This window comes from Protopterus annectens, chromosome 1.part0 (genome assembly GCF_019279795.1).
Source record: "Protopterus annectens isolate FY-2018-M chromosome 1.part0, PAN1.0, whole genome shotgun sequence".
Lineage (NCBI taxonomy): Eukaryota > Metazoa > Chordata > Ceratodontiformes > Protopteridae > Protopterus > Protopterus annectens.
In genome coordinates, this window is record NC_056725.1 from 1,864,915,494 (window position 1) to 1,864,933,571 (window position 18,078).

At 42.5% G+C, this 18,078-nt stretch overlaps 1 protein-coding gene across 1 annotated transcript in view; it reads left to right on the top strand.

The window, feature by feature from the left end:
- Positions 1–18,078, top strand: part of NUP155 (nucleoporin 155) — a 1,504,248-nt gene that overhangs the window by 1,062,854 nt on the left and 423,316 nt on the right. Inside the window, exon 30 of the mRNA XM_044069916.1 lies at positions 3,154–3,292. Within this exon, the coding sequence (XP_043925851.1) occupies positions 3,154–3,292 (139 nt within the window). The remainder of the gene's footprint in view (positions 1–3,153; positions 3,293–18,078) is intronic.

Consider the following 18,078-nt stretch of genomic DNA (forward strand, 5'->3'; position numbering starts at 1 on the left):
CCCCCGGAAATTGGGGGTTTTGGGGCCCTCCAGCCCCCTTCTTTGTACATATTTTACTGTGCTGAATGCTACTGTTCTGATGTCAGTTAAATATATACTGTATTATTGCTTGTACTCTACATTTTTGATTTACTTATTGCGGGCTATAAAGGATCCATGTGGCAGTTAATTTACCCAGTTAACAAATGCGTAAATAAATAAACAAACTAATATTTCAGTATTCCTGTCAGACAAAAGCTTAATAACTTGTACTTCAATATCTGTACCTTGCAGCTTAATAGCATTGCTTATTCCTTAAATTCCTCTTTGTCACAGTCCAATTTTATTTTTCTGGCATAAGGCATTATCTTACCATTCTCAATGCTTCATTCCTGTTTTACTCTGATAACCTCATTCAAGCAGGCAGGCTTTGCCCGTTGTTTATGTATTTACAGTTTGCTGACCTGGTTAATTCCAGTAGGCCAATGACCACTTTTCAGGGGTGGCCTGATCTGGTACTCACACTGACCAGATAGAATTTGACCAGGGCAGACTCTCCCTGCTATTTTCAGTAAGTGCAGCAGAATCTTTACGTCCACCTGAGCTACCACCAACTTAGGCAGATGGGGCTTAGGTCTAACATCTCATCCAAAGCACCCCTTTCCCCTGCACTGCACTGTCTGTATTGGGAAATTAATCCAACCTTCTGGTGTGGGAGTAAAACCCGCAACCTTCTGAACCAAAACTGTGTGTGCTTCCTGTTGAGCAACTGAGACTGCTGTATTATCCAGTTCCAGTGGTGCGGAGAGGTAAAGGCCTGACTATAGTTCATTTGACCTGAGTTAGACTAGCAGCTCAGGTACTTGATGACACTGGCAGGGTGGATGGGTGAGCCCATCTTAAAGGAAGAGTGGTGGAGCTGCTCACACACACTGCCATTGTTCAGAGAGGGAGCAATGATGTAGGGAGTGGCTTGCAGGTAGGCATTAGGCACATCAAGCCACTGATGGGTGATAACCCTCACACTGTGTGTGCATCACACATTTGCAAGAGGAGGGGATTGTGGATCACAACATTAATCCAGTTCTCATCTCCCACCCATGGAGCTGAGGTTAGGCTAGCCTAATGCTCTCACAACAGGAGTGCCAGAAAGAACATAAGTCACTGTTGGGACTACCTGTATAGTGCCCTCCCCCCAAGACAGCTCTTACTGTGCCTCCAGGTGAAACTTCTAGAGTGTAGGAATGATTTGACATTATCTGATTAAGGAGAGGCGTGATGGTCAATAGGCAGAAATGTCCTAAGTAGAGAAAAATGCTTTTACTTCTGTAACATGACCTCCTAAAACACTCCTCTTTTTAATTTTGCCAAGTTTTTTTGGTTTCTAATGCTATGATGGGAATGGACCCCATTCCTAAGACTATTAAAGTTCACAAAATTAGTATTGTTTCTATCTTTGGTGATGGCCAGAAGTGCTCTTCGTAGCACCCGCAGTGTGCCCGATAATTACTCTTCCTGCAACTCATAAGGAGTTGCGTGTATCAGTAACACAAGTGCAGTTGTAGTCCCACTCCTTCTTTGTAGTTACTCTTCTTTCCCAGCATTTTACTGTATGTTCTTCATCCAGTATTCCGTCTAGTAGTATTGTTTAAAGTTCCGTTAGTGTTGATTCCACCCTTACATACATCATTGCTGATGCTCTGTTTGCATTCCAGCCTGTTTCACATTCGTGCTCGGTCATAGCTCTTCCCTCCTTCTGCTGTCAGCATCCCAATCAGAGTGAAGGGGAACCAGTGCCACCCTATATTTGGCACTTTCATTAAATATTCATAGTACCATTTAAAGTACAATAAGTAAGTACCACCAAAATCCATCATATTTTTTATCACAAGCATGTAACCATCAGTAACCATTTTTCTTTCCACACATTTTGGATAAAACCCAGACACATGATACCAAAGACCTACACCAGCGCTGCCTCGCTCCTTTTCAGAGCATGAAGTCCAGCATCACTGTAACTACATGCCAGAGTTTTAATCCGGCCACCCATAGAGGCAGAGAAAAAGCTTCAGTCCTGCCTTCCATCTTGTAGGATGGGAGTGCCAAGCACAGTGATCTGCAAGAAGGTCCATTACATGACCTCAAACCAGAGCTGGTGCACAGAGAGAGGGTATATGATCTGGCTGGTGGGCATCTGTTACACTATCCTGCTCGTACATCCATCTGTGAAATGACCTTTCAGTCTGCATGTCACCAGCTCCATCTCAACTAGTTGGGGATTGAACTTCTTGTCTGTTTTGATGGCTTATGAGAAGCTACAAAGAAGTACATCCCAGAGTGTGATTGCCACCCATTTAAGTGGCAAAAGCTACTTATCAAAGGCTACGCCACAACCAGTGTGTCTGCTAGTACAAGAATTTTCTCCTTGCAGACATGCATGCCAAAGACACCTGTTATTCGTTTCATACTTTCAGCAAACATTATCACTTGAACAGTGATTCCAGAATTGGTCATTCTTTAGTACAGAAGGCTGTCTTCTGACTTTTTGAACGTTTTTGTGGCTTCAGCCTCCCAGTAAACTTAATGGTGCAACTTATAGTGCTTCCCAGCATTTTGCTTACTGCAGAAGACTTCCAAGTATCAGGTTTTCTGGTATATGCAATGTATATTCATCATATCTACTGATCTTTGTATCTTCTGACTGAAGACTTAATATATTACCCTTCTTATTTGTCTTTCGGGGTTTGCCAGTGGATTTCCTTTTTTTTTCCCTTCTGTATGTTATTATTTTTGTTAGATTGGGATTGGGCATGCACAGAAGCTTGAGCACACCTTTCTAGGTAGGTGCATGATATAGTATGTGCTTGACTGCAGGTGCATGTTCTCCTGAGAGCTGAAATGGAAGAGAAGAAAATAACCAGATCAGGGGTTGTAGGAGTGGAATTCAAAGCAGTTGCACACTGCAGAAGATTTCATTACAGACTAAACAGTTTTGAGATTACATGTATGTTGTGCTCCTCACCCCCAAATAGTCTTCAGCACACAATTTCAGAGTAAGGTGTTAGGAGGAAGTAATGCTGTAATGCTCTTGCATGGTGTTTTCTAGCAGTGTTTCATTTATTTGTAAAATGTGTTCATATACTTGATGATCCTGTAATTTACTTTTCAATCCAGGCTAATGAGCTGCTTCAGAGATCTCGACAAGTTCCCAACAAAATGGAGAGAGAGAAGATGCAGAGAGACTCCCTGCAGTTGTACCAGAGTATTAGCCATCAGGCAGATCTTGCTACAGTGAGTGCACAGTACAGACAAGGTATGTGAGCTTTCCTTGCAGGTGTTATCTCATAGTGGTAGTAAGGCAGCTGCAGCTAGAGTGTATTGACAAGTTTCTCTTCAAAACATACTACAGTTGTATTATAATTTATAGTTTTTCTCTTTGCCAGCACATATGTATTAGAGAGCTGCACACAGCACGTCTCGCCATTTTAGTTATTTATTCAGACCCATGTGATACAATATCATACTTGCCTAACTTAAAGAAATATGTGTGATATGAAAGAACTATAGCATATTCTTTCAGCATGCCAGTAATGACATGATTGTCTTCTCAATGCTGGTCTTCAAAATTGCCTTCATGCTAATCCTTTCTACTGTTAGATGTTGCTTACTAGAAGCAGCTTTTCAGGCTGCCTTTTAGGAATCTCCTTCTTTTTTTCTCTTCTGGCCTAAATTCACCTGTATTATCAGAACATTTCCCATAAAGTGAGAGGAAACAATCACACACCTTATTGCTGGTTGCGAGACTCTTATGGCAGAGGGACTGTATACTGAAAGGCATAATAATGTGGCGAGATTGTTACACTGGAGATTTATCAAAGTGGCTGAAAAGCACTGGAAACATGAGCCACAGAGAATCATAGAAAATTGACGTTTACATCACATGAGATCACCGAATACCAAAAGTTCAAAAGATAGATGCTAGAAAACCGGATGTAGTTATCCAAGAAAAGAAGACAAAAGTAGCACTGATCATTGAAATCTCCACACCTAGTGACTACAGTGTCTTGCACACAGAGAGAGACACAAAGTCTTAAAATACCTCGATCTGCAAGCAGAAACGAGAGCCATGTGGAAGAAAGATACCCAGACAGTTCCAATAGTAGGAGCAACTGGACTCATAAAAAAAAATTTACAATCTTATTTAGATATGTTAACAATTCATGTAACACCGTACGAGTTGCAGAAGGAGTCATTACAGGACACATTGCGGGTGCTGAGAAGATCACTTTTGGCTAACATCAAAGAGTGAAACAATACTAATTTCATGAACTTTAATCGTACTTTGACTTAGGAATGGGGTCCATTCCCGTCATGGTATTAGAAACCCAAAAGATTTGGAGAAATTAAAACAGGAGAGGTATACCACACTTTCCAATTATTTCCTGTCACATTTGCCTTAAAACTTAAGATGTTTGTCTGCTGGTGGTTTTTGCTGTTTTAACTGGTCCAAAGACCCTTTTCAGCCATGACCTGGGCAAGGACAATTAAAAAAAACTATTATTACATACAGAAATATTACACAGTGTGCAGTAGACAGCAATTACCCCAGATGCCTTCTTCATGAATGTCTTAGTTGAGAGCACCTTTAAAACAAATCTTGCTGGAGTTTGATCAGCCTGTTGTTTTAACATTGTTAACTAGATCTTAATTACAGGAGCACTGCAAGTTTTGTCACTTCAGTCTTGCAAGAGGGCTTTTTTTTCTCTCTCTCTCTCACTTTCAGTATTCAGGGTATATACAGCTTTAATACCGTTTTCAAGTGGTGTGGACTGTACTGCAGAAATGATCGTTGCACCATCAGCTTGTAGCTTACAGTATTTGCTGGAATATGAGGATCACTACTATAGTATTGGCTTGTTCTGACATCTTTCCTGTTATCTTTCTTCCCCACCCTTACCCCAAAAAATAAAAAATGAAAATGTTGAGTTATGGCACTTTCTCACTATGCTTTCTTCAATTCTTTAGGGGGAAGTTCTTGTTCTCTAGGCAGTCTTTCTATCCTGTTGGTGACACTGGCTTACCTGCCATAGTTTGGTTCACCTACATTCATATTGCACTTGTCAATTTATAATAGTTATTTTCTTCATAGCCGTGCTCATATATGGGTAAAATAATGGTGCTACTCATATGTAGGGGACTGATTTCCAAGACTCTTGGAGAAAAAAAGTGCCCGGAATAACAAAACCATGAGGTGTTGAACTTGTTCCCCTGCAAAGATCTTTTTTATTTTTCATGTTTGCTTATAGTGCAATTTGCTAGACTATGTTATGTGAGTGTACTTGAACTTGTGGAATATGAGCATTCTTTAGTAATCTTTTCTGATCCATGCTCATTTGTTTCAGAGAGACTTAATGGAGCCTGTAAAACCAGATTTATGCCAGTTAAATGAACCCACTATGAGAATGCCAGGCTGAACGCTACAGTCTGTTGTGGTTTTTTTTCCTCTTTGTGTTTATCTGCAATATTTTTTCAGATGGTAAAATGGGGGCACTTTGTCATTATGTCAAATGTGTTTATCCTGTAGAATCTTGACCTTATGGCATCTTCTGCTAATATGACAAACAAGGATTTATCAACAGTGGAATGTAATTATTAAAATAACTTTAAGACACAGCTGGGAGTCCGTTCAAGGAAAAACGGATATTAGTGTGTTTTTGCAAACCTTGATGACTCGTGCTGGATGAAAGAACTGGTTTATGAAATGTTGCCCTAGTAACACAATGATGTCATGAACACTTGAACCAGGAAATGGAAATACTATATAATTGCATGCGATAGCAGTTGAAAAAAAGTGATAGTTGTTGATGGTTTTGTCTTGCCTTGTGTGGAACTATCTATGTGTACTAGCTATTTATTTTAAAAACACTATTATTGTAGCAAGCTAGTCAGGGAAAATAGATTTATTGATTTTTTTTTCTGTATGTATTCAATATGTTTTTTTTTTTTTGCCTTTTCTTTTACTTTTTCTTGTGTGCCAGCTGACACATATTTTTCTCTGTATTTGCATCATTTTGTTAAAGTAGAATTCATGTAGTCACATTTAAACTCTTGCAGCTGGTATTTGTAAGTATATTTATAATTTGTTCTTTATCTGAGAAGAGGGTAACCATTTTTTACATTGTGGGTTAGCAAACTGTATGGCACATGCCTACAAAAATGCTTTATTCGACTACTATTGAAAGATATATTTGTTGGTGATGTAACAGAAACATGTAACTAGACATCTATGCCTTTCTTAGAGAGGTAATAAAAATCCAAGGCAGCCAAGGAAGAAGTAAAAGTCCACAGTGGTAAAATATACCATAAAAGATGAAAAGAAAACCCACTGGAGCCACCACAACCGGTTAAAACTTTATTTAACACACAGATAAGCGCTTTTGAGCATTAATCTTCATCAGATCTAAAAAAAGTTAAAATCAACCATATTTAAGTAAATAGCAACCAATTAAAATCAATAGCAGAACCTATGCCCCTTCAGTAAGGGTTTTAAAGGCATACAAGCATTTAATCCAGGTGTATGGTTAGCTTGCAGTTCAGCTATCAATCTTAACTCAGCTAATTCATCACTATGTACGTCACCCTCTCCCCATAATCACTCATTGAATATATAACACCGTAAACTGAAATCTATGCTCTATTTGTTTCAATGTGTTGATATAGACCATTACTTCTCAAACATAATCTGCTGTCACTCATATGTTGCAGTATGCGTTGTTTTAACATTCTGTTAGTCTTCCCAACATAGAATGCTTGGCATGATGTGCACTCAGCTAAGTAACACCACATTTGTAGTTCTGCGGTCAGCACATAGTCTAGGTATATACTTCCTAGCTGACACAGGGTGTACAAAGATGTTATTTTCTTTAACATATTGACATGCCTTGCATGTCCTACATTTAAAAGTTCCCAACTTCTTCCTATGTGTTATGGACTTGTTGGGGAGTATGTTCTTGCATAAAATCTGCTTCAGATTTTGGCTGTTAGTATAAACAAGTCTGGAGTGGGGACCTACTAGTGTTTTCAGCTTATCAGTATGTAAACTCTTCCAGTCCTTTTTTTATCACATGAGAAATGGCATCAATATCATTATTATAATGCAAGTTTATTCTCACAAACGCGTTATTATTCAATTTCTGTTCATTACCATTAGTCCCTTTGCCAGAAGTACCCATGTTACCTTTAGACCATGGCTTGCCTCTATTCCTTCTCCAACATTTTGTCCTAGCTATTCTCAACTTTGTGTTGGATAGCCATGACTAGCAAACATATGCTGCATGTTGTCTTGCTCACTTTCATATATACTATCTTCAGTATACAGTCTAGAGACTCTTAACTCCTACCTACTCATCACATTATCAAAAATGTGCCTTGGGTGCATACCGTCATACATTAACATGTTGTTTCTCCAACAACTTTTCCTGAACACTCTGATTTGTAATTTGCCAGTCAAGTCTTTATAAATTTTCACATCTAAAAAAATCTATGGCTTCAGCAGCATAACTAACAGTAAAACGTAAAAAGCTGTTGTGTTTTCCAGATATCTAACAAAGGTCAGTAACCATTCCACAAAGTAAATGCATCATCCACAAAATGATGGTATGTCTTCAAACTTGCCTTCCATGGACAAGTACTAGATAGAACATGGGTAGCCTCCCACTGTGCCAACACTAAGTTGGCATAGGTGTTGGCACAGGTGTACCCATGGCTATACCATCTGTGCCAATAATATTGGTCATAAAACATGAGTAAATTATTGCCCAGTATCAATTCAAGAAAAGCACATATCTGTGTAACTTTCTTTTCATCAAATGTTGCATGAGTTAAAATAAAATCTTTAACAGCTGTGATACCATAGAAATTTGGAATCACAGTAAATAAATTATTTACATCTAAAGTCACAAATGTGTAACTTACATAACCAGTTGTAGATTCATAATAATCACTCAGCGATCATAAGAAACAGGAAGTGTCATTTATCACTGCTGGTGCATGAGATAACATTACTTTAAGTTTCTTCTCCACCCATATGGAGAGGAACTCAGTAACCCAGCCTCTGCCAGATACTACTGGTCTATAAGGGGGTTTGAGGAGATTTTGGGGAGGGGGACCAGGCCAGACACAAGGAAGCAGGATCAGCATAGGTAGTGGTCTTCTGACCGGTCTTACTCTGCCAAGCCTCCTGCCATGTCTAGGTCCGCATTGTTCCAGGTTCTCCTCGGCTCTATTCATCCTGTTTCTCCCCTAGTCAAGTCTTCTGCCTCTCCTCGGCACCATTCCAGGCCAGGGTCGGTAGCTCAATCTGTCCGGTCCACTCAGAGTCTGAAGCTGAGGTGGACAGGATGATAGTTTCCTTGGGCCCAGATTCAGCTTGGGGTCTTGCCTGCTCTGTCCCCCTTTGGAGCTGTGAGCACACAATCTGGCTTCTTACAGATTTCTCCTCCAATCCAACTTTCGGTTTTGGAGTCTTTGGGTCCGAAGTTTCCTAGTGTTGAGGTGTTGGCACCATTGGACTCTTGTACCTCAACACCGACAGTTACCTTGAGCGATTTGGGTCTGATGTCTTCGGAGCCATAGCTTCGGCTACGAGGCTTTCTGAGCTGTTCTTTCCCCTCAGGGCTTTGGCACTGGGAAGCTCAGCCCTGACCCCCCCCCCTTCAGTGCCTGAGGTGACAGTACAGGAGGCTGTGACGCCTACAATTACGGCTCGGCTGCCCTGCCTTCTATGGTCTGCTCGCCTTCAGCCTTCGAAGTGGTGGAGAGGGTCCTCTCAGCTCCTTTGAGGGCCTTAACACTTTCCTCATCAGAGGCCAGCCTGGCTCCTTCTGTTTCTGGGTCGGAGTCATCTGTCCTGCCCCCTCAGGGACAGCCTGTTGTTAGACCGCCCCAGGGCATTCCTCTTCAGGAACCCCTTGAAGCTTCGGAATCTTCCCCAGAGCTTCCCCCTGAGGAAGTGCCTCGGAAGCATATGTGCAAGAGGAGGCACTTAGATCCCCCCAGGAATATCTCACTGAATATATGGATGGAGGGGAGGATTTCCCCCGATCACCCCCTGACTATGTATAGTTTGGAAATGTCATGGATTCTGCATCAGAGAGGTGGGTAGTCTTCCCTTAAACCCAACCCTGACTAGTCTGTATTCCTGGAGGCATTTGGCACAGGACCTTCTGCATCTTGGGTGGACCACTTTGGGAAGAGAGTGTATGCTTCAGCCACCTTTGCTCTGCATGCGCTGAACTAGTTGCTTTATGTCACCAGACTGCAGAGGGACTTGGCTGAGGAAATCTGTACATCTGCCCTAGGGTCCATGTCTGCTGAGGAGAAGGTTTTCTCTTCCCAACTGGCGACCCTAACTGCCATATCGAACACGTCCATGAGGCTTCTTTCTCATATGATTGAGGGTGCCTCTAGGGTGGCCAGGACAGGCATTGCCATTAGGCGGCCCGCTTGGCTCCAGCTTTGTGCTTTTTTGCCACCCTTTAAGGCATTGTTCACGAATGCCCCCCCCCCCTTTGATGGGTCCATTTTGTTTGGTCCTACTGTTCGTGACACCCTTACCCAGTGCGAGAAAGACTAGAAGACCTTTGTCTGCTGTCGTGATCCCCTTTTCTACTCAACAACATTCCTTTTCTAGTAATGAGCGTGGGGTCAAGAAGTTGTGGTTTCAAAAGTCTCAGGGCTCTTCCCAAGACGTTCAGGGTCAATTTTCCTCAAGGGCAGAGGGGGAAATGAAAACACCGCCCGTGTGAGAGAGGGGGGTCCGAGGAACCAAGGGTCTCAAGATTCTTTCTTGGATAAACCCTTTCAGACTGCTCTACTCTGGAGGCAGTCAGGGGGGCTCCTCTCTCTGCACCCAACAGCCTTAGGAGTCCATCACGAATGATCATTGGGTGCTCCAAGTAATATCCAGAGGTTATTCCATCCCATTTCTTCATCCTCCCTCTCTGAAGAGAAACCTCCCAGACATTCTGCCTCACCAACGGGAGGCAGCAGCCAGAGAAATTGCCAGGCTGCTCGAAAAATGAGTCATCCAGCCCAGTCCCCCCAGACCAGTCTGGATTAGGCATTTATTCCAGGCTCTTTTTTGATGCCAAAGAAAGTGGGTGACTTCAGACCAATTCTGGATCTTACAACCCTGAGCCTGTCCATTGCCAGAAAGAAGTTTCAGATGGTCACCCTACAATCCATTCTACCCTTTCTGCAGAACGACGACTGGTTGTGCTCGGTGGACCTTCAGGATGCGTACTATCACGTGAAAATGATTAGACGCTACAGACAGTTCCTTTGCTTTCAGCCGGGAGCCAATCACTTTAAATTCAGTGTTCCGCTTTGGATTCACAACTGCCCCCCTGGGTGTTTACCCAAGTGATGGTGGTAGTGGTGGCTCTCCTGCAGCTGCAGGGTTTTCAGGTCTTTCTCTATCTGGACAGTTGGCTCCTCTCCACGCCCCCCCAGGCATCAACTGATTCAATTTGAATTGAATCAACTGATTTTTTTTTTTTTTTTTTTTTTTTGCCTGTTTTTTGTGTTATCAACTGATTCAAGCCAGGGATTACCTCCTTCTCTTAGCATCTTCCCTGGGTGTTACGATCAACCTAGCCAAATCAAACCTGTTCAGATGTTGGACTTTATAGGTGCTCAGATGGATATGATAAATGGCAGGGTGTTTCTACCTCCAAATAGGTTACTTTCACAACAACAGCATGTGAAGTCTCTTCTACAGACTCCTTTCCCCCCAGAAGGTATGGTTCTCTGGGCGTTGGGGTCCATGGTGGCCACAATAACCCTTCTACCAAACGCACGCCTACACATGAGGATTCCTCAATGAACCTTAGCTGTACAGTGGTCCCTTCTTGAACTCCCTTTATCATTCCTGGTCCGGCTATCCTGGGTTTGATGGGAATTTCTTCAGTGGTGGCTTTAGTCCCCGGACCTTCTTCTGGGCCACCCATTTGTTCTTCCTTCCCCCTTGATCACAGACGCCTCCCTGCTGAATTGGAGGGGGGAGATTGCATGGGACAGATGTTCCCAGGCATGTGGTCTGCCTTAGAGACCAATCTGCATATCAGTGTCCTGGAGATGAGGGCGGTGCTTCTGACATCAACAAACAGGGGAGGACCAGATCTTATCCCCTTTGCCACGAGACCATGAGCTTGTGGGAGTGGGCGATATCTTGTAACCGGTTTCTGGTGGCAATGCACATTCTGGGGATGTCCAACATTCTAGCAGATAGGCTCAGCAGAACCATTCTGATGCCTTACTAGTGGTCTCTGAATCCTTCAGTAGCTGACATGATCTTTTGAAAATGAAGTCTTCCTTGCTGGGATCTCTTCGCCTCTCCTTCCACCGCGAAGTGCAGTGAGTTTTTTGCTCTGATAACCCCCTCCGGGGGAGTCACCCACAGGCAATCTGGTCCATGCTTGGCCCTCCAGCCTACTTTATGCTTATCCTCCTCTTCCTTTGATCCCCAAGTTTCTTCAGAAAGCACGCTGTTTGGTCTCATCTGGACTCTGGATCTGGTTCCAGATCTTCTCGCACACCTCTGAGGTTCCACAACAAGACTTAGCCTGAAGCTCACTGCGTGGCTGCTTCAGTTCCCTGGATGGCCAGGACTCCTGGGCTCTGCATCAGTCAAAAAGATCTTGGTTATGGCTGACAAGGCTTCTTCTAGGAAGATTTATTCCAGTAAGTGAAAATGTTTCTCTGTGTGGGCGTCTCAGCACAAACTGGATCCTTTTACAGCTCCTGTTCCTGCTATTTTAGATGTTTTATCCCATATTTTTCACAATGGCACTAGTTTTTCTGCGATTTAAGTTCAATTGGCAGTAATCTCAAATTTCCATGTTGGGGAGAATTCGGCCTCTTTTTCTCTTTCCAAGCTGTACGAGGCCTTTTAAAGGGTACATTTCCTTCTTATGCCACCTATCAAGGACCCCACGCCTCCTTGGGATCTGACTTTAGTTTTACAGGCCCTAGTTTATCCACCTTTTGAACCAGCTGCCACTATCAATTTACAGTTCTTAGCGTGGAAGATTGCCTCCTTGGTGGCTATTACTTCGGCCAAGAGGGTTTCTGAGATATAGGGGTTATCTATTAAACCTCCCTGTCTTCTCTTCCATAAGGACAGGGTGACTGTTAGTACCAACCCATCTTTCTTACCAAAGGAGCTTCCAAAGCTAATATTAACCAGGTGAATTATTTACCAGTTTTCTTCCCGAATTATCAGAGCAAAAAGGAATGCAAATTGCATTTACTTGATGTCCACAGACAGCTGCAATTTTATTTGGATAGAAGGAAAAGTTTTCGACAATTGGATCAACTTTTTGTATCCTTTTCTAGTCCACGTTTGTAAAAGCTTATTTCTAAGGTCACTCTTGCTCATTGGATTTCCCGCTGCATTTCTACGGCTTATAGTTCCAAAGGAGGGCCGCGTTGGTGCAGCAGTTAGCTCTCTGGCTCGATTCTCTGCTGGCGTGCCTTCTGTGCGGAGTCTGCATGTCCTCCCTGCAGTCAAATTCACTTTAAAAAAAGACATGCAGGTAGGTGCGTGCATGAGTGGGTGTGCCTTCCTTGAAGGTTGGGCACCGGGCTGGCAACTCTACACCATAAAAATTCACTGCCAATCATTAGCCGACCAGAGTTCTGCTGTGGAGATCCCTAACAGGAAAAAGCCAAAAGACAGTTATCGTTCCAAAGGTTTGCCTCTACCTGGCCCTGTCCAGATGCATTCTACCAGATCAGTGTCTGCTTCTGTGGCATTTGGTCCAGGGTCCCTATTAATGACATCTGTTCGGCTGCTGCTTGGTCCTCTTCACATATGTTTATTTCCCCATTACAAATTGGTTATTCTTTTGGGAGCAAGGCTTCCTTTGGCTTAGCTGTGCTCCAGAACATCCTTCCATGATGGCCTCCCAAGGTTATTGTAGCTAGGGACCCTGTCCCATAGGTTGAAGACCAAATTAAAAACAACTGCAGATAAAGAAGTTATGTACTTAACGTAACATTCCATCTGAGTTGTTGCTTTTCATTTGTCTTCAACCATCCCTCCCTCCTTCCCCCCGCCTTTTGACTGTGTAGTGGACTGGACAGATGCAGGCGCAGGCTGCTTCTTGGCCCTAGTTAAGTCTGCATGTACCTGTACCTTATATATACCTTATATGGTCGGGATTACGTTTTTTCTACTGTGGGGGGTGCTGTCCTGCTGCAAACTCTGTCTGAGGGGAGGAGGGATAGCGGGGCATTGTGGATAGGGAAGGAGCTCAAATTTCAGCTCTGATTCTGGAATATACAGCCGAGTCGGATCCGTGCCAGGTCAGAGTCCCATAGGTTGAAGGCAAATGAAAAGTAGCAACTCAAATGGAACGTTATAAAAACTACAAAACTTATTTTTATGGTAAGTGAATTACACAAATGTATGCACTGATTTTAGCACAAAAAATCTAAACAGCATTCACATTCCGTGCAGTGGATTAATGTCTCAGTCGTTTAAGTGGTTGTATTATAGGTTCATAGGTTAGTACTAGGCTATCTACCCTAGGGCCTATACAAGCCTAGCCATAATTCCCTGGCTATTTCTTCCCACGCTATTTACTTCCATGGACCCCTGTCTAGCAGGGCGACTGACTTGATATTATTTTAAGAGTATAGTAAATCTCTAAAGCATTAGTATGGCCATTCTACATACATGTTCTGAATGTTAAAAGCCAAAATCTAATTCCAGAGCTGCTTTAGCAGTGGTCAGTGGACACCTTCAACTACAGACTCTATCGATGTCTTTTCAACACCCATATGGGTCTGTTTACTCCTTATTGCTCTGTTTTTATTTATATATATATATATATATATATATATATATATATATATATATATATATATATATATATATATATATTCCTGCTGCAGCAGTCATAGCGGGGTACTAGTTATGTGACATACTTTGTAACAGTAGATTTCTGATGCACTTCTGCTACATGGCCCTATTATTTTTACTCCCCGGTGAAGTAGCTGTTTGATTTTTGTTCTTCATTTAATCCACTGACCTGCTAGGCAGTGGTTGTTTTTGTGCACCTTTGGCCAGTTATTGATCAAAAACTAAAGGGATGATGGCAAGCCTCATTTGTACTGACATAGGAGTAAGATGGAAATTCACTTGGAGTCTGAGAAAATAGCAGCCAAGTTGTCTTTAGCACGAACAAATCTCTGTTAAATCCTTGCATCACAGACCCCTTTGATGTGTCCTCTTGATGGACTCGTATTCTACACTAGCTCAAATTCATTATCTTTTTAGTTGTTACCACATGCAAGGCCAGATTCCTTTCCTTGACATCATATGCAATAATGTGACTTGCCAGCTGCATAGATGTGCTTATTCACATGCTTGCCAGTTCTTTTTTGCTGCTCAGAGTTTGGACTGCATTCCTTGCTGCTGTTGGTAAAGTTGGTGAAGTTCTTGCATCATTATGCTACTTTTTTTTTTCTTGGATCTTGAAAATTGCTTCTACCAAGTGGTGCAATACTTGAACAATCTCCTTACAGGACTGACATCAGGCCTTATCTTCACTAAGGTTTATGCTAATAAAACTGATGGTTGCCTAAACATGGGATAAGTCCATGTCTTGCACAGCCATATGGTCTTATCAGGGATATAGAGTCTGTTCCCACTTGTTAGGGACTTAAGCTTATGCAGGGATGTTGCAGCTGTGATCACCAGAGTTCAGAAGAAGCTCACCCCTGGCTTCTCTTCAGGTGAGTGCTCTACTGTGCTTATGCTGCACATGCTGCAGCCACTTGGTTTGGGCATGAAACTGTCCAGCCTAATTGAAGAGCCACACCTTCAAGTCCTTACCCAGTCACAGACTGGAAGTTGTTAGAACCAGAGCTTCTTTTAGGGTTGTCTCCTCTCTGACCCCCCCCCCTCAGGGATAGTCATTCCTAATTAAGGAGAAGCCATTAGGTGAGACTGTGCAAAGTCTTCAGCCCAGGCACTAGATATCAAACACTTGCTTTAATTCTTGGTGGAATCTTAAGTCACTGGAATGTGTTCTTAACCTCAAGACACTTCACTTCACAGTTATGCAGGCCTGGCATACCCCTGTAATATTCCCATTCCACCTGTAGTGTGCATGCAGTTACAGGCAGATTCTGCCCTACCTGGCATGCAGTTCATGTATAATTAGACATATTTGCACACCTAAATCTAATCCGTTGTGTGGCGTTTGTCTAACTTAGCCACTCCACTCCAGCCCCATGTGTTATCCTCTCACCCCCAGTGGTCTGTCTTTTGAGACTGATGTAAAGCTAATGAGGCTTACCATGCTTTTGCCTCTTTCCTCTGTGTGCTTCCTGGAGTAAGGAGCTCAGTCATGTCATCCCACTCCCCCACTTCTGAAAGTAAGACATTATTTTGTTGTATTGAAAACCTGAAGCCCTAGGTCGACAGGAATAATTTACCGTATAAGCAATCCAAGTCTGAATTGTGGTATTTTCAGGTCACTGGTTATTCTAAAACCGTCAATCTGTTTCTCCTCTGGTAGTCTAGATAGGTGTACCAAGAAGGGTGTACTCTGTCACATTAGGGTCAGCTCTGATGTTTACTATTCATCTGTTAAAATTCCAGTCCTTTTTCAGTTGAGTCAGGGCTGTAAAAAACAAAAGATTTCCTGGAGTGTGTCTGTCAAGGACCTCTTCCATACCTTTTCGTTGACTGTTTTTGCAGGTTCTCAGTCCCGACTCTTGTATGATTTGGATTGCATGGTTGCTTTGACAAGAGTTTCACCTTCGTGTGCTTGTACAAAATATTGCATCTCAAATCTTCCATCAGGGAGTGTCTCTGCTTCTGTGTTCTTGATTCAGTTCAGGTGGTCATTGTACATGCCCCCTAGGCAGTGGTTAATCTGTTTATGTGGAAGCCAGCCCCCTTTTCAGTGTAGAGTTTGTTTCCCCACTTTTTAATCCTTATTAGACATCATCATTGGCACACTATATGCCATTTGGGAATGGTACTGGTTGCAGCCTGACCTAGGGGTTTGTATATTCTTACCTTGTCAATTTGCTTGCTGAAATCATTTGGTTGGGGGGGGGGGGGGGGCTTGAAATTGCTAGGAAGTCCTCCATTCTGCCATCCAAGCGGAAATGGTCGTCTTGCTAGAGTGGTATGTTTCAATGTTTTAATTTGTGTTTTGCTTGTCTGGACCTATTTTTTCCATGGGATTTCATTGGTAATATCTGTTGCATCTTTCTTGGTCATAGGACATGACTGGAATTAAGTTATAATTGGTTGCATATTTCATTTGTGAGTGTTCCTTCCCCATTCCTCAGTGAAGAACCTTTTCCCGTTATAAGAGTTGGCATTTAGATTTGATAAGCTTTTGTTGTGTGCCACTGGGCATTCAAGTTTAATTTATCATGGCTTATTGCTGGGGCTAAGTTCCCTTGTTTGTATCTCCAATTCTTTATAAGAAAAGACCCAGGGGTTGGCCGACATCCTTCAGCTCCTGTGGGGTCACGTTCTCCCACCTCAGTCTTACCTCTTCTTAAAAGGTGTGTAGGTGGGTGTGTTTTTTCTTGTCAGTCCATTCTTTCTGTGCAGTGCGTCATGGGTGGGTGAACCAGAGTATGTTGGGACCATTAACTATCCAAAGGTTTACCACTTGGTCAGGTTTTCCCTGAAGCAATTGTACTGGCTTACTTATATGGTTCAGTAGTCCATCTCCTTTGCTTCTGGAAAGGAAGGACTCTGAGTTGCCCGCTGATGTGTAGTGGATTGATCACTATGTTCTGTTCTGACATTGAGCAGCATTGCCCTTTGAGGTGATTAGAGTCTACTGCCTTACTTGCTTTAGAAGGTCATATTGTAGACATCAGTGCCACAGCTATTTGGTCCTTAGGGTCTATATTATATCATCAAACACTTAAAAAAGCGAACGATGAGTAACCCCCCCCCCCCCATGTAAGCGAAAGCTTACAATCTCGAAAGCTCAGAACAGCTTGTTCCAAAAAAAAAAATTGAAAGAATACATGGCTGTGCCCCCCACACACCCCCTACTTAAATATACCAACTCTGGGATCGCACTACAGTGCCGAAAACGGCAAAGTAACGGAAGCTGCCAAGCAAATTCTTTCCCTGGTTAAGAATTTGCTTAAAAGCCACTTCACTATTTTGCCTTTTTGTTGTTTTAAGTTCGACCAAGACGCATTCGATAGAATGCGCCTTCGGTCATCTAATAAGAACCCGGTCCTTAGTTCTGTCTTTCTCTAAGTTATGGTGTCTGGACTGTTATTCTGGGACTTGGGCCTCTCCAGTTCTCTGGCATCTCTCTTGATGTGGTCCTCTGGCTTTTTTTTCCCCCTCAGGCCTTGCTTTGTGGGATTTGGCTCTCTTTCCTGCTCAAGCCTTACTGTGCAAGATTCATTCCAACCATAGGACCCATCAAAGAGAGTGCCTCATGTTAGGTGTGACAGGTTCATTTTTAATATTACATTTGATCTGATCTGTGAGATGACTCTCCTTGGTGCGTCAGGAATGTCCTACCGTATTCCTATGGGTATGTGACTGGAGGAGTTATCTGTAATTTAGAGAAGTTTATATTAGCATATTGCTTGTTAGTAATAAGGGTATCAAATGGGTAGTCATTAGTGTCTAATGGGGCAGACTTGTGCATATGCTTAGCAAATATCTGTAAGTAATTAAAGCACTATTTGGAGTGCTTCATGAATGTGTGCCTGCCCAAGACTGGAACTTGAAAGAAAACAATGCTAGTTTCTGATTTGTAGAGAGCATGAAACCAACCGTATACAGACCCATCAAGGAGGGTTGTCTCATAGCCAAAGTAATGGTTATGAATGTATCAATTATTTATGACAAGGGCATCCTATCAGTTTACTGTAGCTTTATAACACAGTTTTGGTAGAGCTCTCCTTAAATTTATCTTCAAGAAATGTAGGTTTTCATTGTTGGAGTGCCAAACCAGACTTAAGGCAAAAGATTTGTAATCATCTGCAGTGCTTATTAATTCTTTAGTGTACACATCTGACATTCATTGT